Source organism: Lissotriton helveticus, chromosome 1_1, assembly GCF_964261635.1.
Source record: "Lissotriton helveticus chromosome 1_1, aLisHel1.1, whole genome shotgun sequence".
In the NCBI taxonomy this organism is placed as follows: Eukaryota; Metazoa; Chordata; class Amphibia; order Caudata; family Salamandridae; genus Lissotriton; species Lissotriton helveticus.
In genome coordinates this window covers 1,126,157,259-1,126,180,260 of record NC_136057.1, presented here as the reverse complement: position 1 = coordinate 1,126,180,260, position 23,002 = coordinate 1,126,157,259, and the positions used below count along the sequence as shown (strand labels likewise).

Here is a 23,002-nt window from a genome sequence, read left to right as displayed (position 1 = left end):
TAAAAAGTTTCCAATAGATAAAATGTTATAAGAAATTTGATATTTATTTTTAAAAAATCATGCTTTTCCTATAGCTAATGGCCCTAAGTAAATAACTAGCCGTGTAAAAACAGATGTCAGGGTGATGCAAGTTAAAAAGTAATTTCATTGCCGCTTTAACAGTTCTTGCTCCAAATTTAATAAATAAAGGTTTTAAAAAGAATTTACGACATTCGCTATACAGGTTACATATAAGTAGAAAGTGCTCTGTGCTTTGTTCTGAAATATTGTCGCACCGACATGGACCTGTAGGGCGCATCTTAATCTCAGGGAATGCAACCAATAAGTGGACCGTACCCATCCTCATCCTGGTGAGAACAAACCGGTGTTGCCCTTTGGTTACCTGGAGGAGGTAAGGATGTAGGCCCACAAATTCGTTCAAATGGTTATAACGTATACAGGTGGAAAGTTTAAGATCATCCGTAGCTCGTCTTTCTGCACAATGATTTAAGAAAATTGATTTCAGACTCTCTTTAGAGAGATCCGAGGCAGAACAGTGATCTAATGTTACGTTAAACCCAAACACACTAGAGAAGGATTCAATTGTGTATTTAATCCATGGGATTTTGAGAAAATAGTCTAGACGTAAACAATCCTCAATGATTGCCCTATTAAATGAGGTTTCGTCTTTCATCCAGACCGAACGCCACAACATCAAAGGTCTCAATAATAATAGATCGTTTATATGATGTAGTCCTAGTTCTTTATGGACCAAACTATTAGCAGTAGAGGTCGGGAGACACAGTAATTTTTTCAGAAACATATTCTCTTCTACCTGTAGAGATTCTACCCTGGATACCCCCCATACCCCTGCTCCGTAGAGGGCAGCCGAGAGACACCTAGCTTCAAAGATCTTAAGCATTTCTTTAGGCCTTCTACTACCTAATTTACTTGCAAATGCAAATATTCCATTGGCACTCCTGATCATTTTGTCGCGCACCACCTTGTGCTCGACATCCCAGTGACCATTTTTGGAAAAGTTAACTCCCAGGTAGCAAAAGTTTTCCACACACTGCACCACTTGGCCATCAATGAGATACCTATAGGGCTTTTTAGTTTTCACCTTACTAGCTCCGCACTCCATCACAAATGTCTTGCTTTTGTTAATGACCAGCTTTCTTTTTTCGATAAAGGCCACAAATTTATCCATCAAAAGCTGTAGACCCCGGGGAGTCCTAGAGAGCAACACAGCGTCGTCCGCATAGAGTAACACGGGGATGGTACTTGTGTTTACTCTAGGGGCGTCCGCTGGTGCCCTCTTTAAGATCGAGTCTATTTCATTAATAAACAGAGTGAAAAGCAAGGGTGCCAATACACACCCTTGTCTGATACCTCTCCTGACCCTGAATTTGTCTGTGCATTCGCCCGAAGGCCCGTACCGGACACTCGAGCTAAGCCTCTCGTATAAACGGGCCAGAAAATATATAATTTCCCTAGGTGCTCCCATTTCTAGCAAAGTAGTCCATAGTATGGCGTGATCCACCAGGTCAAAAGCGCTGCTCAAATCAGCGAAACAGAGGTAGAGTGAACCATTTTTTGCTCGGGTGTATTTCCCTATCAGGAGCTCCAGATTTAAGCATTGTTCAATGCAACCTCTTCCTTTCCTGAACCCGTATTGGCAGTCTGTCATTATTTGATTAGACTCTGCCCATTCTTCCAATCGGACGAGGAGTACACGGCTCATAATCTTGACGGACGAATCCAACAATGAAATTGGCCGGTAGTTTTTAGCGTTTGCTCGGTCCCCTTTCTTATGAATTGGAACTATTATAGATTCAGACCAGGTGCACGGAATAGTATAGCGAACAGCAGTGTTAAAAACTTTGGCTAGTACTGGCCCCCAAGTCTCAGGTGCGAATTTGTACACATCAACTGGGACACCATCGGGTCCCTGGGCCTTACCGCCCTTACTAGCCCTGATACTACTTAGGACCTCCTGTAAGGTGATATCTAGGTTAAGTACTGGCCAAGAGCAACTTATCGGCAACGTTACCGTGTTAGGATTAAAAATGCCAGAAAAATGCTGTACCCATGATTCCTTGCCCACGTTTGAGGTTAACACGGGAAGTTTATCATCTTTTAAAAAGGGGCTGTTTACTACTGCCCAAAAAAGCGTACAATTATTCGATACAGCCGCTAGATCAAATCGCTCCCAAGCTTCCTCACGTAATTCAACTTTCCTTTGCTTAAGAGCTAAATTATAGTCAGATCTAAGCTTAGCTACAACTGTTTTGTCTCTAGGTTTGATGGATAATGCCTTTTTTAGTGTCTTCAGTGCCACAGTACATGCATTATTAAACCATCCCCTTGCTTTATTATTAAAATTTCCAGCAGACCTAGTAAACTTACTACTAATAAAAACATTGATTTTTATAAAGTGGGAAATACAGGCCTCCATATTTGGTTTCTCATCAATAATTGATGTAATGTCATTTAAGCAGCAGTAGATAATGCAATTAGAAGTTACTTCAGCTTTATCCCCTGCCCACCTTATTCTGAATCCATTCGGCCTATGTACCTCAATGTTTAAAATAGGACTACTATCTGGAATTATACAAACTTCCCAAAACCTAGTTTCAATAACAAGACAGTTATGATCACTAACCATATGGTCTACAACCTTGACATCAGAACTAAAATGAGCTAATTCGGAAGACATGCAAATAAAATCAATCACAGTGTTCGCCCCTCTCCCCACAAAGGTTGGCAAACTATCACCCTTCCCGTCCTGCTCAATCTCTAGGATCTCCAAATCGTAGGCGAGTAGGAAGGAGTTCAAAGTTTCTCCATATGTATTGTGTTGGAAATGTGTAGCTGGCTCTCCGACACGATTCAAAGTGCCACACAACTTTTGGTTAGAGAGAGGGCAAACAGAAATGTTAAAATCTCCAACATATATGAATTCAAAAACTGTATTAGAAGCTTTCATCAATTGTTTGATTGCGACGTCTAATTCTAAAATAACCGTATATCTGCTGGCATCAAAAACATTATTATACATATTAATCAACAGAATGTTTTTGTCTGCCTCATCCGCTAACCACAGCAGTTGGGAATTATTGCCCACAGTGATATGCTCCTTCACCCTGATTCGCATTTTCACAGAAATCAGAATTAGCAAACCACCTTTGGCCCTCCCTGAGGTAGTTGCCACTGCTGGTAACTCATATGCTACAAAACCATCAAGGCCCTTAAAATTTAGACACCAGGTCTCTTGTAAACATAAGATATCAAATGTTCTGATTAGTTCTAGCCACCCTAGTACATTTAATTTAGAAACTAGTCCTGCTATATTCCAACTGGCAATAAGGCAAGTTGTTGACGCCCCCACTAAGGTATTGCAAGATGTACCCACAGACTTAGGCAGTATACTACCAGTTGTATTTGGGGGCTGATGTGAATCTACTCCTGCAACCACTTCGGCAGACTCGTGTCTGACCTCTTGTCAATCGCAGTTGTTAAGACCAGACAGGGCATCATATCTATTGTGCAATAGCATACTTGGTACTAGGGGGGATGCCCAGCGGTTATGCATATTCAAGTTGTTATTCAAGTTGTTATCCCATCCTAATGCTGGCGTTTTTGGTAGGGTTACATTTTGCTGTTCCCCATGGAAAAATTTTAGTGTTAGGGGAACCACCGTACCTCTTCTACGCTGAGGTGGAAGAATGTGTGTTAGAACATTAGGAAGTATATTGGGATGTGCAAATGTTACCGCCACGCAGTCCCCTTTAAATCTTTTGGGGCGATTCCCTATCCAGGGAACACGTTTAACTGCTTTGATATCATGCGCCAGTTGCTGTAACCCACCAGGCGCTAACCTCATATTACCAGAGAGCCAGTGAAGGGCCTTACTACTCAGAGAGCTGGGTGACTCGATAATACCGTCATCCAACAGGGGTACATTAGCTAACACTAATACAACAGGTGAGGCTTCCTCGATAAACTGCAGAGGGTCTGTACCGTGGACTTGTGCTTGTGGAATATTAACTATCAACGGGCGCCCTTCTACTGTTGTTATATTATGATTAACTTTTGGGGCCGGCGTATGGGCTGGATCGGTCAGCACACCAGGTATCCCTTCTCCGGCTTGATTAACCCCTTCTGTAATATTTCTTGTTAATAATGAAGTATTAAGACTACCTATTTCCTCCGTCAACTTAGTTTGCACACCTCCAAGTCTTTTTACTTCCGCCTGCAGTTTATCTATTTTAGAGATCAGAGGTTTTACAATTTCGATAAGTTTACCCTCTACAACCTCAAGCAGTTTAGTAAACATTTCGTCCTCTCCTCTGTTTCTTATAGTCCCTTCCCCTACTGCCTTTAGGGGAGCTCTCGAGGAACCTGGGGATAATGTTCTTTTCCTTTTCACTCTTGGCCTTTGACCACCCTGTTTCCGCTGATTCTTCACACAGGCGCGCACAGGCCGGAGTGTGTGCTCAATCAGTGGTAGATCATCCTCCACAGGACCAGTAACAGTTTCTGGATCTGAATCAATAACATTATCAAAGTCTACATCCAGAATAACAGGGGATGCTAACGTGATCAGTGGCTGGCTGTCAGTCTCAATCATAGGTGAATCGTTAGTTGAGGCCCTGGTTTCCACCATCACGAAGGGGCTATCCTCAGCTGACATAGGTAAAGTAGGGCTTAACCTGCGCAAATCTGGTGACTGGCTTAGCCCAAGTGATTCCCTCCTTTGTTCATTTATTTTCTTTACTGTTTGCACAACATAATTATCCATGGTATTTGCGGGCAGAACAGCAGGTTTCTTTTTAGTCGTCATCTATATGTAACACGGTAAACAACAGAGCAACTAAGTCTTACTTGTGGACGCGTCTCTGGTGAACCAGGGGGTCAGGCCCTGCCCCTGCCTCCTCCTGCCGTAGAGGGCCCGCCCTTTGCCCGGGCTTCGCCCCGGGCGTCCCGCGCAGCGGGTAACTGAGGCGCTTTATTGCGCCTCCTCCTGGCGCCCTCGCGTCGTTGGTAGGCGCGCCGCCGCGTAGGCTGCCGGGAATTGAAGTCCCGGAGCGGCGGCGCGTGTGGCGTGAGGGAAGATGACTCTCGGCGGTGGCGGCTTTCTACCAGGTGCCTGTTTGCCCCAAAATGACTCCTGGCGGTGGCGGCGTTGCAGCGTCTAGCAGGTAAGTGCTTCTCTGTGTCCCCCGCTCCGCCGGTAACTGAGGCGCTTTATTGTGCCTCCTCCTGGCGCCCTCGCGTCGTTGGTAGGCGCGCCGCCGCGTAGGCTGCTGGGAATTGAAGTCCCGGAGCGGCGGCGCGTGTGGCGTGAGGGAAGATGACTCTCGGCGGTGGCGGCTTTCTACCAGGTGCCTGTTTGCCCCAAAATGACTCCTGGCGGTGGCGGCGTTGCAGCGTCTAGCAGGTAAGTGCTTCTCTGTGTCCCCCGCTCCGCCGGTAACTGAGGCGCTTTATTGCGCCTCCTCCTGGCGCCCTCGCGTCGTTGGTAGGCGCGCCGCCGCGTAGGCTGCCGGGAATTGAAGTCCCGGAGCGGCGGCGCGTGTGGCGTGAGGGAAGATGACTCTCGGCGGTGGCAGCTTTCTACCAGGTGCCTGTTTGCCCCAAAATGACTCCTGGCGGTGGCGGCGTTGCAGCGTCTAGCAGGTAAGTGCTTCTCTGTGCAATTATTAATACATATGACACTGGAATCAGTGCAGGTTTATTAAGACGAGATGTTTGGTACCAAACATCACATAATACAGTGAAGCCATCATGGAGCTGGGAAACTCGTAATGAAGAGTATCCAGCACATGTACTCTCTATGGCTTCCCTTACAATGCCTAAGAATCGTCATGGATATTGCAGGGGCATATCATTCCTGTTCATGCAGATATGTCCTCATAGGGGATATAGTGTACCCTGCTTTAGGGCTATGGCCTGCTAGAGGGGTGACTTACCTATATCCCATGCAGTGTTTGTGGGCATGGCACACAGGGATGTATGAAACCGAATAGATGCCCAATGTACATTTGTAACCTTATTATTCTCTTTTTTTTTTCATCCATTTATCCGCAAAGGTTAAGCTAGGTCAAAAAGATGAAACGTAATATTCAGATCTTCCATGTTTTATTTGACATACAATGATTCCAACAAGTGACAATCCACAAGTCTTTTTTGCTCACAATTAAAATTCACAATTTCATCCATGAGTGTAACACACCCAATGCATTTCGAGAACAAAATCTCTTCTTCAGGGGTTAACTGAACCCGGAAAATTATAAACAAAATACAGAGTCAAAGTAAAATATCATGTTTCACCCACAGTGATTCTGTGTTGCTTAAAACTGTGTGTTCACCCTGTGCAGTTCCAGTCGAAATTACATTATCATTTCCAGGAAAAAATTGGGGGCTAACCATCTCCAAAAGAGTCACTTTCCTAAACACATGAAGTGGAGGTTTGGACCACCAAGCTCTCGAGCGCAGGGTGTTGCGTTAGGAAACCGGGGTCCTCCAGAGCAGGGCGATAGCAGCAGGCCATTGTTGTGTTCACATGAACCCCTTTGCAGGGCTTCGACCAGGACCCAAGCAGGATATCTGTAAAGGCTTTATTGAATGGAGAAACAGTTCTAAGGGGGTAACTCAGGGCTGAAACACCTCTGTCAAGATGTTAGTCTTGACTGCCACTGAGGGCAGGCTAGGCTTCAGGACCTAAGCTGCCTTTCTCACCACCATAGCAAAAGAGGCCCCCTCCGCCGTAGCCAAGGTAGGAAGAGAGACCACACCAGTATCTGGTGAGGTGTCCAGTCCACTGTTGTCTGCAAATTCTTCACAGAAGTGTATATTGAGGTCTAGCAGCTGGTACGCTTCAGGGTCCAGTGACCCATCCGAATCTTTCCCAAGTCATAGCACATAGGAATAGGGCTCAAGCTACGGAAATTGCCTTGGGCGACGCTCCTACCGCTCCACGCCGGAGTCGGGATGAAAATAGGGACGGGGCCAGAGAGAGTGTCTACATCAGAACTGGTGTTGGGGACTGTTAGAAATGGGGTAGTGTGGTGCAGAGCGGGCGGGCCAAACTGCGGAGGAAATGTGTAAAGCATCTGCGCAGCACACACAGGCGACACACAAGGTACACTACAAAAAGAGACTCCACACCAGGTTAGGTGGAAGAAAAACAGCATATGTATTATGCAGAACACGTTAGGATATTATCACAGGTATCAACACCGTGCCACTGGCACCAGGTAACCATTTACAGGGGACTATTTACACAGCAGGGCCAATCGGGCCACTGCCAGCATCATCACACAGTTCAACGAATAAAGATAAAGTCCTCAGCAATAACTGGGTAGCAGCCAATACCTACTGGGAAATCCATGCACTTGGCATTATCCCAATAATATTAGGCATGAATTACATTTGCCTGAGGCCTCTCAGTAGGCGTAAAAGCATTAGGTCTAAACCTGCGGCATAACTGCAATATCATTAGGCATAAATCATAATGGGTCAGACATAGGCCTAGATCACCATAGCCCGATATTGGCAGGCACATTAGCATTGGGCATACTCACATGACATTAGGCAAACTTGCATAAGTCGTATCAATATGCATAAAAACATTATACGCAACCATTAGGCATGGAAACATAGGGGATACTCTCATCAGGTGTAGAACACCTTAGGCGGGGCATAAGCCACCTCAGCCCAGGTACAGCACTGTATACAGGACACCAGCAATGCACGCACTAGGGGATATAAACCTTCAGCATCCACCTTAGGCATCTAGATGCATTAAGCATCTGTTACATTGAGCATCAATCACAATCCCCCGTTAGTCCGGAGTCCTGAGCAACCCCACATTAGCATGAAAACATGAACACCCCATTAGGTATAACGCATTAGGGGAAAAACCATATCACGAACCACAGGCCCATTATGCATAAAAACATTTGTATAAGTCACATTGGCCTAACTCAGCACTGCAAACCGGAGGGAAAAGCATTAGGTATCATCCTAGGTACAAATGCATTATGCAACAATATTATGCAATAAATCTTATTGGGCAATAGGCCTAGCTAGCATAAACACGGTTCGCCCCAATCGGGGGCACAACACTCTGAAACTGGCACCAGGCCAACTGGCCTCTCTCCGGGGCTCAAATACCCCATGTCCCGCAAAGTCAGGGCTGGCTGCAAAACGGCAAAAGCAAAGTGCGCAAAGCACTGGGGCAGGGCAAGAGTGTCTCTCACTCCTCTCTCTCTTCTCCTGAGGAGTACAATGCCCCCCAATATGTTGCAGCTGCCCACTGTCAACCAAGCAGGCAGGGGGGAATCCCACCCGCCGGGATCCCCTCGTAGCGCTTTAGAATCCCGGCCCTGCAGATGTCCGCTCCTCTTCTCCTGGGCACAGTTGTAGCGCCTTGGCAACAAGCAGATCACAGTCAATGCAAATATGGCACTCTGGCAGCACCCCAATGCAGCACACACGCAGGGGAATTGAAATATAGCACTTTCGCAGGACAGCCCTGCAGGCGTCACTCCTCTTCCCTTGGTACCTTGACTATAGCGCTTGCGAGGCACTAGGTCCCACTAGAAGCTTCAGGAACAGAAGATAGTGTACCTCTTCTGGTAATCAGGAAAACAGTGCCCACCAGGCGCTAGAGTGCAGGCAGTGCAGCACAGTCACTTCAAATATGGCGCTCACCAGGTGCTAGGTGACTCACAGTTCCTGGGGTCCCACCCGTGGGAGTAGCGCCCATGCTCCTCACCTCCTTGGAGTGAAGGCAGTCAAAGTATAGCACTCACAAGGCGCTAGGGCAGCAGAGCAGGCAGGCCAGGCTGGGCAAGATCAGCAGACAGTGGGCACTCATCAGTACAGGACAGCAGCTCCTAGAAGCAGTCATCTCCCATAAAGTGGCACTCCTCCTGAGACAGCAGTCTTCACTCCAGCAAAGGCTCTCACTGCCCCTGTGGATAGCAGAGGGGTACAGATGGGCTCAGGGGCCAGCCCACAGACCCATGCGGCGGTATCTCTTGGCAGAGTGTCCCCTCTCATTCCAGTCCACCCTCAGTCTGCGCACATCGCATCTCTACTGCTCTACATATACACCCCTCCTCCCACCTGCCAGATAGGGCTGGAAGCTTCTAGAAGGTCCCTGGCAGTTCCAGCCTCACTGCCACTGGGGGAAGTGTAGAGCACCTTGTCACTTTAAACACTAGACTGCCAACCCACCTCAGGCAGGCGGCACAAGCGGACAGAAATGGCGTCCATTTTAAAAGTAGCATTTCACCAAGGTGCATTCTTACAAGGAGAATTACAGGTGCATACACCATTGCATCATATTTCACATTTGTATTTCAAATTCATCAACATGACATGTTTAAATAGGGAAAATCAGTCTGCGCACGCCATTGCGCAGCATCTACTATGGCATCTCACACCACATATGGCCTATACATTTCTCCACCACGGGGGAGATATCCTCAAATAGGGGGGTGAAAAGCGAAAAAATTCAGGAGAAAGGGCCAAGTTCAACAGGGACGGTCGAGGTAGGATGACTGACGCCGGTCCAGGTCCATCTGTGGATCCAAGGGGCCTGACTGGTGAGATCTACACACCCCGGATCCATTCCAAGGAGAAAAAACATAAGCTTATATTAAAGTAACCCTAAGAGATATTGTATGTGGAAAAGAGAACTGTGTTGAGTTTCAGGAAACAATGTAAGAGGTTCCTGTTCACACACAATCTCCACTTCGATTGGGCTACTTGAGGATAGGTCTATATAGGTTTCATTTTACACCATCAGTCTATATTTCTCTTCCTTTTTTTTTTCTTTCGGTTAGGAATAGTTCTTTTTCTGACCATGTTTCCTCACAAGCGAAGTAGAAGTTTGTGCTCTACAAAGGGTTTCAATCAGTTAAATAATGTTGTACTGAATGGTCGTTTTATTTTTTGGGGAGAAAGAGGTTTGGGTGAGGTAGTTAAGGTGAGGAGCTCTGTGTCCATGTTCATCTGTGTGTACTTAACCACCTTGTGTAGGGAGGTATCCATGTGAAGTCCTGCATCGTCCCTCTGCGTGGTCCTAGACAGTGTAAAAGTGTATGCTACTGTGTCTCATTCTTTTTGCTTTGTGATATTTATGGTATCAATTGTTTCTTTAACTGACTGTTGCAATTGGTAGTCTCTGGCAATATGACAGGTTTTAAAGTGGTGCAAATGCTGAAGTAGGACAGGGGCAGAATCATGGCGTCATTCGTATATTCTTGGCATATGTCAAAGTTCAATTCACAATGTTACTTGCCTGTTCTTTTAGGTCCTGCATGTCATGTTCCAGTTTCTTTTCACGCTCCGTTGATTTGCGTAACAGCAATTTCAAATCTGCAATGCTTTCATTTTTCTTTTTTAGATCAGTTTCCATCTCCTTCATTTTAGCTTCATACTTCCTGTCAACGAGCAAATAGGTATTACTTTGAAGTAAGTAATGCAGGCTAGGAAGATGGGTCTATTACCCTCAGTTGCAAAGTAAAATACATTGTACACTGTCTATAAAACCACAGTGCCTTTGACAGACAAATCCCACTCTACCTCTCACTTGTAGGGCAGGTCTAATCTCAAGAGTTTTCTGATAAGGGAGGGTCCTGACCCAGTACCTCTCTAGAGACAATCCTTGTGCATGTGTGTGATGCTTTGGGCAGGTCTGATGACCAGGAACCTTCACATCAATCCTATTCCCAGACTGATTGTGTGAAAAAATATAAATATATATATAGAAAGCGCCTTATGTAAGCAACCACCCTGAGCCAAATGGCTGTTACAAACCAATTTGCTCACCTCCTCATCATTGGCAGATTTCCTATAAATCAAAGAACCAACACGTAGACTAAATGAAAAAAATATTGCTTGTGTGTATCCCTATCAAATAAGTTACTTACCTTCGGTAACGCCTTATCTGGTAGAGACAAGATCTAGCTGCAGAATCCTTAACTTAGAATTGTCCCCAGGAGCCAGACAAGATCATGAGACTTTTCTACAGAAGCACATCTGCAAAGGGCATTGAGGGACTCCGTAACAATGACGGACACCAGATGTGACATCAGCAGAGACCATTTAAGCCCTTCCCCCTACGCAGTGACGTCAGTTTCTTCTTCAACTACTTTCCACACTAGAACATGAAACAACGTATAGAAACTGTAATGAAAACAGTGTGCCCAAAAATAATGTTCTTTATGAAAAACAATTATATTGGTTTTAATATATATATATATATATATATATATATATATATATATATACACACACACACATATATATATTTTTTTTATTGTTTTTTTTTCCAAAAAGAAGTAGAAAGAGAACCAGTTCACAGAGCAGGGAAGATGGGTGGGTTACTAAGGAATCTGCGGCTAGATCTTGTCTCTGCGAGATAAGCCATCTGATAGAGATGTCTAGCCGCAGATTCCTTACCTTGGAATGAGCTACCCAAGCAATACCATCCCGAAGGAGGGTCTGCGAACTGAATCGTAGGAAAGATCCCCGACCAGCCTAACCTGTCTGAAATAAGAAGGAAAAGAGAGACAGGCTGCCAGGAAGGAAGGTGAGGGAGAAGACATCTCACCAGAAACATTGAAGAGAAGCATATACGGAACAGAATCCGCAACTTGTGCAAAAACAGGGGAAGAATAATAAAGATGAGTCAGAAAGAACCGTCCATAGAAACATAATACTACATTGTTCCCTTAAAGTCAAACGGCCAAGAAAGCAAAATGAAAGGCCAAGGACAGTAGCTAAAACTACTGAGTCAAAGCTCCTAGTCATAGAAGCAAGCAATGCAGAGACGATCAACTAATAGTATAAGAAAAGCATTGTGGGCAATTAAAAAAAGTAAGGCCACAGACCACACTCAGAGAGGGAAAGAAGCTCTCTGGGACTGTTCAACATTAAATTTTCAGGCGGGTTTGGCAGACAGAGGGACCCAAGCAACAATCTGCAGGGGACTTCCCAGGGTATGAGGAAGAGTGCAGCAAGTAAGCAGAAATGCACTCCGCCCTGAGAGAGCTGCAGAAGATCACTCACTGTGGAGATACCCAACAAAGGAATGTATAAAAGTTATGAAAAACATATATATGCATGAAAACAACCACACCCCCCCCCCCATACAATAAATAACAGGTGTCCAAGAAGGCACCACATGTGCCAAGATGTAACAACAGCAAACTGGCAACCAACCACATGGCCTTGAATAATAGGAAAAGAGGCAGAAAACAACACCATAGACTGAGCAGTGAAAATAAGGCAGCCGAGAGAACGGTGAAAAAAAAACCAATCTCGCTAAAATAGAAAAATAATACCATTATGGAGAACTGTAAAATGGTCAAATAGAAAAATGCCAACACATGGAGGCCTACGCAGATAAGTAGTCCCCGTCTGAGGGAAGAATAATAGACGGGGAAGGGGCAAGGCTGAAGCAGCAGACAATACAGAGGAAATAGCATGGAAAGACCAGCGCCTCAAGTGGAGGTCCAAACCAAGAAACCAGCGTAAAGAACAGAATTAACAATGGAGAGTTAGTGCTTACAGCCTAACAAGGATGTGGGCTAGAACAAATAGGAATGGTCCGGGTACATAGTGTAGGAGGCTGGCTCAGTATATAGTGTGTGGACTATGGTGAGGCACTGTGCCTTGAGTCCAAGCAACCCATGCTGATCGCGTTTAGGTCCCTGAAAACTAAAGATCTCAAGGGGTAGCTGTGGAGAGCAGCTAAGGCTTATTCAGGAGGGTGTAAAGCGGGTACATTTACCACTGTACGCAGTCAGCAAGCTTACACATAAGAACCACACCAGGTGAGTATAAAAATACTTTGTATTAGTATGCACTAGACACTAACTTGGTATATCTCCTACCCGGAGTGATCGAATACACACAAGAAATACTTAAAAAACAGGTAAGTAACGTATGAAAATACATGGGCATGTGAAATAGTTACGAAAACAGGACTAATGCACAACGATGGAGGACCCCAGGGCAAGCAAAGAACCACCCAAGATGAGTAGCCAGGACCCCAAGGCGCCAGGGTGCAGAGCGGTTACACTTGGTCTGATGTCTATAGAGTAACACAGGGTAAGTTGCAGTTGTATTTTTAAGGTTCTGGGACCCTTCCCAAAGGAACCACTTGGATCAAGGAAGGTTGCAGAGTGACCCCACCTGTGGATACCCAGATACCTACATCAGGTAGCTCATGTGTATAGGAGTGAAGTGGTGTCGTAACCGCTTGTTGACGCCAATGGAGGATCATAAAGGTTAAGCAGCTACAGAGTCTCATGGACCAGGCCGGTGGAACCACGATGTGGAATCCAGATGAGAAGACCCTAAAAGCAGAGGGGACAGCGTCCAAACTACCTGGAGGAGAACACAAGAGCACAATACTAGCCCTTGTTGGAAGTTCTTGTTGCAGCATGGTGAGGTTTAAGCAGCAACTGTGAAGACCAAGTTACAAAGCAGGAGTACAGGAGCCGTCCACAAGCTATCCCATGCCGGTCGACGATTGCAGGACCTCAAACAAGCCTTGGCAAACAACAGTTTACGGGAGAAGATGCTGTTTTGCAGACCAGCTAGGTCTGTGGGACTAACCCAGCAACAGTAAGTCTGAGCCAGGCATCACCATGCAGGAGAGCTGGCAGGAATCAATGGAGCCCCCTCGACGACCCTCCGGCAGCAGGCACAGGGAGTCGCAGGAAAGCCTCAACAGCACAAAGAAGTTGAAGGCCCACGATGCAGAGGATTCAGGCCATGTTTGGGGTGTGTAAAGAAATATAAACAATCTATAGAATGAAGAAAAGCTGAAAACAGTTCAAAAAGGCTGAATGAGATTGAAAGCAGATTAGGAAAGGCTGAATAGAGCTGAAAACGGTTTGAGGAGACTGAATAGAGCTAAAAAGGAGAACGGGAAAGGGGTTACAGATAACACAAATATTCCATGCGACCATTCAAGTCGTTGGGCTTGAGACAGTGCTTAAAAATGATCCAGTGGTTTTCTCTTTGGATCCAGTGGTTTTCCAGCACAATATCCTTGGTGCAACAACATCAACTGTTACATGGCTAAACACTTATAAGGTCCCAAAGGTGAGACCTATTGGCTATGCCAATGCTTGTTTGTGTTCTGGGCAGTCCCTGCGATCAGCTGCACGAGATTCTGTTTTAATATTTGCACTAACTCCTACAAAATCAGTTGAAAGTAACCATCCTCTTCTCTGCCCTCTTCGTGTTTAAATGACGTTGATTTCATGCCCTAATTCGGCCTCTTGGTGCTCTGTTAACTAGTGACTGCACTTCCGAATACTGGGGCTCAGTTGTACAGTACAAACTTGATTGTTGTAGTAGTGTGGGGCCCTAGGCCCACATGGTGAAATAACTGCGACACACACACCAGAGGTATCGTGGGTTAGTGACTAGGTGCCTGTTCTGTTCTTGGTGCTATCAGTGTTCTCCAGGACGTGCGGGTCACTGAACACGATGTTGTGGTGTGTCACCTCTTCTTCTTCTTGTAGGTGTGTGGACTTGTTACACCTCTCTTCACCTTTTCCAGAAGTTGTTGATGATGGCGTCGTGCCACATGACTTCTTACTTCAGTTCTCTTCTTCATGGCATCGTGCCACTCTTCTCCTTTTCACGACACAGTGCGGTCACCTTTCTTCCTTTGTCTTGCTGACCAGGCTTCTTCAAGCAGCGTGCACTCCGCTTGTTTCCGTCGGGTCCTGTCCTGTCTTTAGGACACTGTCTTCTCTCCACTCTTCGGTGACTGGACCGGTCATTACGATCTTCTCTCTTGCCTCCTTTTACTTCCAGTTACTCTTGGTGTTGCGTCCGTCTCTCCGGGTCTTCTGATCTCTCGGTTTATGGACGTCTTCTGGCAGGACATATTCATCCTGACGTGGCAGAATTTCTTCTTTCATTTCTAGCGATCATTTTGGGTGATCGGCTTTTGTTTGGGCGTCCCTCTGGCTTGTCGGATCATCCTTTTTCCTGGGCGATCTTCTTTGCTACCAGATGGGGTGGACAGCTTGCTCTTCGTGAGTCTTCTTGCTATCCGCGACCGTTGGGATCGCTATTGGTTCTGCTGCAGTGCTTTTGCGTCGGCGCAGTTTCTCCTGCGCTCTTCGTGTGCTCTGCTTTTCCGGAGGGTTGGCTTCACCTCTCCTTGGACCTTCTCCGGTGGATGCACTTCTCGTGCTCGCTTCCGGTGAGGCTCTTTAGCTTCTTGGGGCGTTCACCTTGCTTGGTTGTTTCGCCTCCTTTTGGCTGCGGGGTAACTTTGCGTTACTTTTTCGGTGCACGTCAGTGTGCAGTGTAGTGGCAAGTTCTTGCTTCACTTGGTACCGTCGTGATACATCTTCAGTGTAGCTTTGTTCCTTGCGGTTCAATGGATTCTTTGGCATTGTCGCTTTTCCACTTGCGTGTCGCACTTTTCTTCTTCACACTTGGGTACTTGCCTCGCACGTCTTCTGGTGCTTTGGGTGTGGCTTCCTCTGTTAGGCGCTGTCCTGTACTGTCCGCGTCCGGGGTACACTTGCGCTCTTCCAGTCGGTTGCCTGTGAAACTTGCTGCTTGCGGTAGACGTTTCCGACTTTCCCTCGACGTCCAGCGTGAGGTTGTCTTCTGCGATTGCGGTGATCACCTGTGGCCACAGGCGTAACTTCTGCCGCGGTGTTGGGTCTCCGTCTTGATCCGCGTCGCTGCAGGCTTGCTTTCCTTGTAGGCTGTCCCTTGTGCTTACTTGTGCTTGTTGGTTTCTTTGTGCTTCTTTTGGGTGCACTGCTCACCAAAGTCCACTAGATGGCAGTGTGGGCTGTTTTCTCTTTTTCCAGGAGATTTCTTCTGATGAAGCTGCCGGTGCTGGGCTGTGTGCTGCGTGGGAGCAGGTTTGTGGATGCCGGGACCATTGTGTCTTCACTGGTGTGCTGGGGGTCGGCCTCGAGGATCCCAGGTAAGTTCATCTTTATTTATTTATTCTTTGTTGTTTGAGGGCTGTCAAGGACCTACTTTTCAGCACCTGGGGATGCGGGGCTTTGTGGCACTTCTTCGAGGCGGCTCCGGCCGCATGTAGACTTTTCTTTGCTCCCCCACCCCTTGCAGCCGGCCCTTCAGTTCACGGGCTGCGGGGGAGGGAGGGTGCAGGCTCTACACTCGGCCACCGCTCGATTGCAGTTTCCTTCTTGTTGCTCCCGCCCGCAGCAGCCTCGCAGTTCTTGCGCTGTGCGGGGGAGGGCAGACACCAGGGCTCACGATTCTGCGGGTGGGCTCCGCTCTACTTTCTGGGACCAGCAGCTCTCCCGGGCAATCTCTTCACCCCGCCGCCGCACTTCACTCACTCTGCGCGGCGGAGGACGCTGGAAGCAGGCCGCGGGTGGGCTCCGCTGGCCTTGCTGAAGTCATTGTTGAATGGGGGTCGGCTCAGGCAGGCCGCGGGTGGGCTCCGCTGGCCTTACTCCGTGTCCCGCAGCTCGCCACACGCTGCGGGCGTTTCTTTCAAATCACTTGACCCTGCCGCCGTGCTTCACACACCGCGCGGCGGGGGAGTGCTGCAGGCAGGCCGCGGGTGGGCTCCGCTGGCACTGCTTTATTGAAAGTTTATTTGTGGCCACCTTTTACGCCCGGCGGGGCGCTTGACCATGCGGGTGGGCTCCGCGTTAGTGTTCCACACGGGGTCGCTTCGTGCAGGCCGCGGGTAGGCTCCGCTGGCACTGCGCCATACCAAGTTTATTGTCGGCAAGGCGCCATGTCCAGCGGGTGGGCTCCGCTTTGTGCGCTTACATGAGGGGGGTCGCTTCTGGCATCCGCGACCCCCCGGGCCATTCTTAGTACCCGGGCTCACCTCTGGCCTACGGGCCACGTGATCAGCTGCGGCCGTGGCGAGTGGGCTCCGCCCGGTCAGCACTCCGCTCCGGTGGGGATCCCTGCTGCTGCGGCCGGCTCGGGTGGGCTCTGGTCGGTCCGCTTGGGGCACAGTTGTGGCCGGTGTAGGTGGGCACTGCCCGGTCCGCTTCTTCTCCGATTGCTCGGCCCGGGGCACGGCACACGCCCCACGGGCCTCTGGCCGAAGATCACTTGCTGGTGGGGGGGGGGGGGGGTTTGCTCATGGCACGAGCAGCATTCCCCTTCTTTTTCCCCCCCAACGTTAATGCTGGTGCACGCATGGGCACCGGCTCCGCCTCGTCGCCATTGTAGTAGTGTGGGGCCCTAACAGGCACCTATTCACAAGACCCCGACGACCCGTGGACGGTAGGAGAGCACAGGCCGGACCATTGGCAACACCCACCTTTGGGATTGAGCGGAAGTCTGGAAGCTGAGGGAGCTCAGATGTCCTGAACAAGGAGAACTGACCAATCCACACCAGCCCGTGGAGATCCAAGGGGCAAAGGCCTCAGGGACACCGGTGGCAGAGGGTCCCAACACGAGAGATGAGTCCATCGCCGTCTAACCTGCACGTCCCAGGAAGATGAGGCACTTGTGCGCAAAGGCAAGAGTCAACAACTACCCTTCAGGTGGAGCTACGGACTTTGTGAGGTAGTACCCCATCGACTCCTCCATTCACACGCAGACTGTGGAGTTGGAGCAACGCTGTGGAATAATACCCGGCCCAGTGGAAACCTGGTAAAAGGGCCTCCGGTGATATCTCGTGGCAGGAGAACACCCGCGAGAGGGGCGTCCTAGTGAGAAGAATGTCCTTCGAACACTCCATCCTTTGAAAAGTGAAGCCACGCTGCCTACAGTGAAGGAACCGACGGACCAGCTGAAGACAACCCCATCCAAGTCTAACTTCTGGTCATCCTGTTTGACGTCATCCTCAAAAGCAAGATCTCCGTGGACTGACCACCACACGTCCACGGCGCAAGCAAAGAAGAACACGCCCACCGAGGACCCGGACGTCGAGCCAAGAAGAAATAAAGTCTCAGCAGCAATTTCCATCACCGTCATCAAGCAAGCAGCTGAAGAGACTCACTGTAAATTTGTAATTACTGTATATTTATGTACTTCCTCCCACAGGCTCGGACTGTTTGCCTTTCCTTAATTTTTATTAAAGTTTGGGAGGAATGTAGTGTCCTAGCTGACACTGTTAAGGGTTAACAATGTATGCCTACACTGAACACCCACCCACCACTGATGTCACGACATCACGTGACACAGTTAATAAAAGGAGCCGAGTGCACGTGCTCGAGGCTCACTAACCCACGATACCTCTGGTGTGTGTGTCGCAGTTATTTCACCATGTGGGCCTAGGGCCCCACACTACTACAATTGTCATATAGCACTCGTGCTGATCTTTGGCGTGCAGGATTCCTGCTGCTTTCAACAGTGGGTGCATTAACCCACTTACACCTCTTTATAAACCTCTTCAAACTATAACCGTGAAAAGAGGTTAGCCCTATTACTGAGGCTCTAAATTATTTAATTTTTGGGGCAGTTGTGGGGCAGTAAGCTAATAAAATACCCAGCGCCAAATTCTCTATCTATCCTGTGATGCTCAAATAAATATAATTTGGCTGCGTTTTTTTTGCTATGGTTCTGTATAAAATACCCCGCGCCAAATTCTCTATGTATGTTGTGATGCTCAAATAAATATAATTTGTCTGCGTTTTTTTTGCTATGGTTCTGTGTGACAGGGTGGGTCCGGACAATGAGAGAACTGATCCTTGTACGGACTGGTGGTCGCCAGAGTCTCTCTCTACCCCTTTTGTCTCCCAGCAGAATGACGATTGGACATCGCCATTGTATTCCCCTTGGAAACCGACAACTAAAGAAGAGGACGGTGGTTCCTTTAACTGGGGTTTTGAAGGAGAGGAAACCCCGCCCGCAGCTGGCGTCACTGCCTATCCACCAATAAGGACAGACGCAACACGGAAGCTGGTGTGCATCGACACTGGCCGGGAGGAGGAGAACGCGAGGTTCACTGTCGCTGGAGAAGATGAGGAGCGGAATCAGGGATCTGGGGAAAGAAACGAGGAAACCGGAGCTGTGCCAGGAGGCCAACGTCCCCGTGAATCGCCCAGCCACGCCCCAGGAGGAGCGTGGGTTTCGCAGGTACGGAGTCGGATCTCGGGGTGGGTGGGGAGGAAGGAAGCTCCCGACTCCTAGACTAAACGCCCGCCGCCAATGTTAGTAACCGGCTGCAACTCCTGCACGTTTTGTTTGCTTTTCCCTCACCTTTTTACAGAGCACCTGACACGCCGCTATATAGGGACCCTAACTATTTTTGGATAAAAAGGCACTTGAGTGTGTGTGGTGTCCCCTCACTCCCCGGTCCCTGACGCACTGATAAGCTAAGAGGATCCAGTCCTGATAGTGTCATCCTTTCTTTCTCCCCACACGCCTCGGAAGAGGAAGATCAACAACCCAGCAAGAACCAACCTGGGAGAGTTAGAACTGAAAAGCCAAAGGAAGACCTGGACTGACGAACTCCTTTTCCACCGCTTGGCAGCACCTGTCCACTCCACATATCTGTACTTACTTACGAAATAAACCTTTGTTTCTGCATGCCTGGCCTCAGCCCAATTCTTGTAACCCCGCCACACTGGTGTCAGAATTGGGATTTATCTGTGTCCATCAATTAATCAATGATGGACACCCTAATACAACATTTGATCAAAGGCCAGGAGAAGTTTGAGTGGGCCATTGAGCGCCAGATGACCTCAGCAACAAGCAGATCGGGAAATGTTTAAAAACACGATTTCTGCTCAAATTGAGGGTCTGCATAAGGTAATACAGGACCCAGAAACTACAGGACCCAGGGACCCCAGCCCCGGTAGAGAGAAGACCTGCCATCTCCGCACCGCCTTCAGGGGTATCATTACAAAAATACGTATCCGGCTAAGATCCGGATGAGTTTCTGGTGAATTTCGAACGGGCCGCTAGAGCATGCGGATGGCCAGAGGAGAAATGGCCATTCTTCCTGGCGCCACTTTTGAGTGGAGAAGCCCAGTCGGCGAACCAAATAGCCAATGCCACGGGAAATACACCCTATCAAGAAATAAAAGAAATAATACTCGACCACCTAGGCTTAGATGCAGAGGCTTACAGGATAAGGTTCTGTAAGGAACGAGGGCTGCCAGGGGAAAACCCTAAAACGCATTTTTTTCAATTGAAAATGGCGGCGGGCAAATGGCTACGTCCGGCGACTAGCACAGAGGAAGAAATTATGAACAGGGTATACTTGGAACAGTTTATGGAGGCCCTTCCTTATGGGACACAGGCTGGTTAAAACAGCATTCGCATCTAACGGCAGAGCAAGTGATAGAAATGGCTGCGAATTACTCAAGAGCACAACCCCGGTCTCTAACATGGGATACCGAAAAGACAAGAGGGTTGCCCTCTTCCAAGGCAGAGAAGAAACCAAAACCACCATCGAACCTGATAAAACCTAAAACACCTAAACCAGAGCTACCATCCTTCAAAGGGTCACAATGTTGCGAGTGTGGCGACTGGGGCCACATCGCCCGGTTGTGTCCCAGAAGAAAACCTACGGACGAGCCCATGGAGGTTGGATACATTCCCAAGGCAGTGTTCTACTCGGCGGAAATGGGCTTTTCCTTCTACAGGTGAATGGGAGGGTGGTTAAGGCTTTATTAGACTCTGGGTGTAGGCAGTCAGTGGTGCAGAAAAAGCTTGTCCTCCCTTCTCAATACCTTCCCAAGACAACAGTGCACATCTGATGTGTACAGGGAGATGTCAAGCCATACCCTGTAGCAGTCCTTACCCTAGTCCCGGTAGCAAGGCCCCCATGTACTGTCCGGGTGGGGGTGGTTGATACCTTGCCTGAAGACATTATTCTGGGAGTGGATAACCCTGACTTTATGACCCTATTCAAACTTCAGATAGAGTCAAGGGTAGGTGTGGAAACCCCTATTTCAGCCCTCACTACACCAGAACCCTGGTTACTAGACCGCAGTGTCCGCTTTGCACAGGCCAACGATCGCAGTTTGTTCAATGCCTGGGAATCAGCTCATATGGTAAAAAACAACCCATCCCATTCCTATCCCTGCTTTTTAATTAAGGGCGACCTTTTGTATAGACAGGGAGGTCCTGATGAGCAGTTACAACTACTAGTACCTGTTCCTTTCCGTGAACAAATCCTGTTCTTTTCTCATGCCCACCTTACTGCAGGTCACTCTGGCACAGAAAAGACAACGCAGAACGTATTACGCCACTTCTTGTGGCCTGGAGTATACAAAGAAATCAAAACATACTGCCAAACCTGCAAAGTCTGCCAAAAAAAGAACATGCAAAAATCACCGGCAGTGCCGCTCCAACCCCTGCCAGTGATAGGGAAACCATTCGAGAGTGTGGGAATGGACCTGATCGGCCCCTTACCCAAGACCCCAAGAGGCAATCTTTACACCCTTGTTATTGTGGACTATGCCACCCGATTCCCAGAGCCCTTTCCGTCCGAGCACCTACTGCCAAGAACATCGCAGAAAAGTTTCTGGAGTTGTTTTCCCGAGCCGGCTTCCCGAAAGAACTGTTAACAGACCAGGGTACTCCGTTCATGTCCAGACTCATGAGAGAAGTGTGCCAGTCTCTGGATCTTCATCAAATAAGAACATCAGTATACCATCCTCAGACAGATGGTCTTGTAGAGAGGTACAACCGCTCTCCGAAAGCCACCTTGAAGAATATGTTATCCGTGGAAGGGAGAGATTGGGATCATCTTCTTCCCTTGGCCCTATATGTGCTGCGAGCTCAAGTGCAGAGTAGTTTGGGTTGCTCAGCATTTGATATGCTGTATGGACGACAACTAAGGTCTCTCTTTGAGATGACCAGAGAAGCCTGGGAGAAAGAAGAGGAAAACGAACAGAAGACGCTCCTCGAATATACTCAACAATTAAGATACAAGTTAGGTAACTTGAGAGAATTAGCCTACTCAAACTTGGAGAGAAGCCAAAGAAAACCGAAAGCCTATTACGATAAAGGGAAAACATGGCGAAAACTATCTGTCGGTGACTGGGTGTTGGCCCTGCTTCCATCCTTCACTAAGAAGTTCCGCAGTGAATGGCTGGGCCCTTATCGCATAACTGAAACCCTGGGCAACACCACATACCGGGTTCAATTAACACCTACCCGTAATCCGTGCTATCATATAAACTTACTAAAGAAAAGGTTGGGGCCTCCGCCCAAAACAACACACCTTACCCTACCGACTACCTCACCCCCAGGAAACACCTTAGATCAATTGGTGATCAATGAGGAACTATCGACCGAAAAGAAACAGGAACTCATTCAAACCCTGGAGCCCTATGCATCCAGTTTTTCAGACATACCAGGAAAAACCACTTTGGCGGAACACAAAATCGTAACCCAGGAAGGGAAGACGGTGAAGCAAAGACCATACTGCATACCAGCAGCAAGAAGGGAGGCTGTCAGGAAAGAAGTACAAGAAATGCTCCAACTTGGGGTCATACGCCCCTCCACCAGCAATTGCTCTTCGCCTATTGTGATGATCCCCAAGCCGGATGGATCAATAAGATTTTGTATGGATGCAATATCCACCTTTGATGCATTCCCCATTCCCCGAGTAGACGTACTTATTGAAAAGCTGGGTGACTCCAAATATATAACCACACACAATCTGACCAAAGGGTATTGGCAAGTGCCCCTACGCGAAGATGACTGTAAAAAGACCGCTTTTTCTACATAAGATGGGCTCCACGAGTTCAACGTCCTTCCCTTCGGGCTTCACGGGGTACCTGCTACATTCTGGAGATTAATGAACAACATCATTCAACCCTATTCCCTCTTCTGTTCAGCTTATCTGGACGACATAGTAGTGTTCAGTAAAACCTGGAAGGACCATTTACAACACCTGAGAACTATACTACAAGCTTTAGAAAAGGCAGGTCTCCATATTAATTCACGATAATCCAGAGCGGCTTATCAGAAAGTCAAGTATCTCGGATATGTCTTAGGACATGAAGCAATCGCTCCACAGTCAGAAAAAATCAAAGCAATATCCGAAACT

General features: G+C 48.0%; 1 protein-coding gene across 2 annotated transcripts in view; it reads right to left on the bottom strand.

Annotated features, from left to right (window-relative positions):
* CEP290 (centrosomal protein 290) overlaps positions 1–23,002 on the bottom strand; it is a 1,500,249-nt gene that overhangs the window by 114,920 nt on the left and 1,362,327 nt on the right. For both annotated transcript variants that reach the window (XM_078678872.1, XM_078678869.1), the window contains exon 49: positions 10,298–10,439. In XM_078678872.1, the coding sequence (XP_078534998.1) occupies positions 10,298–10,439 (142 nt within the window). The remainder of the gene's footprint in view (positions 1–10,297; positions 10,440–23,002) is intronic.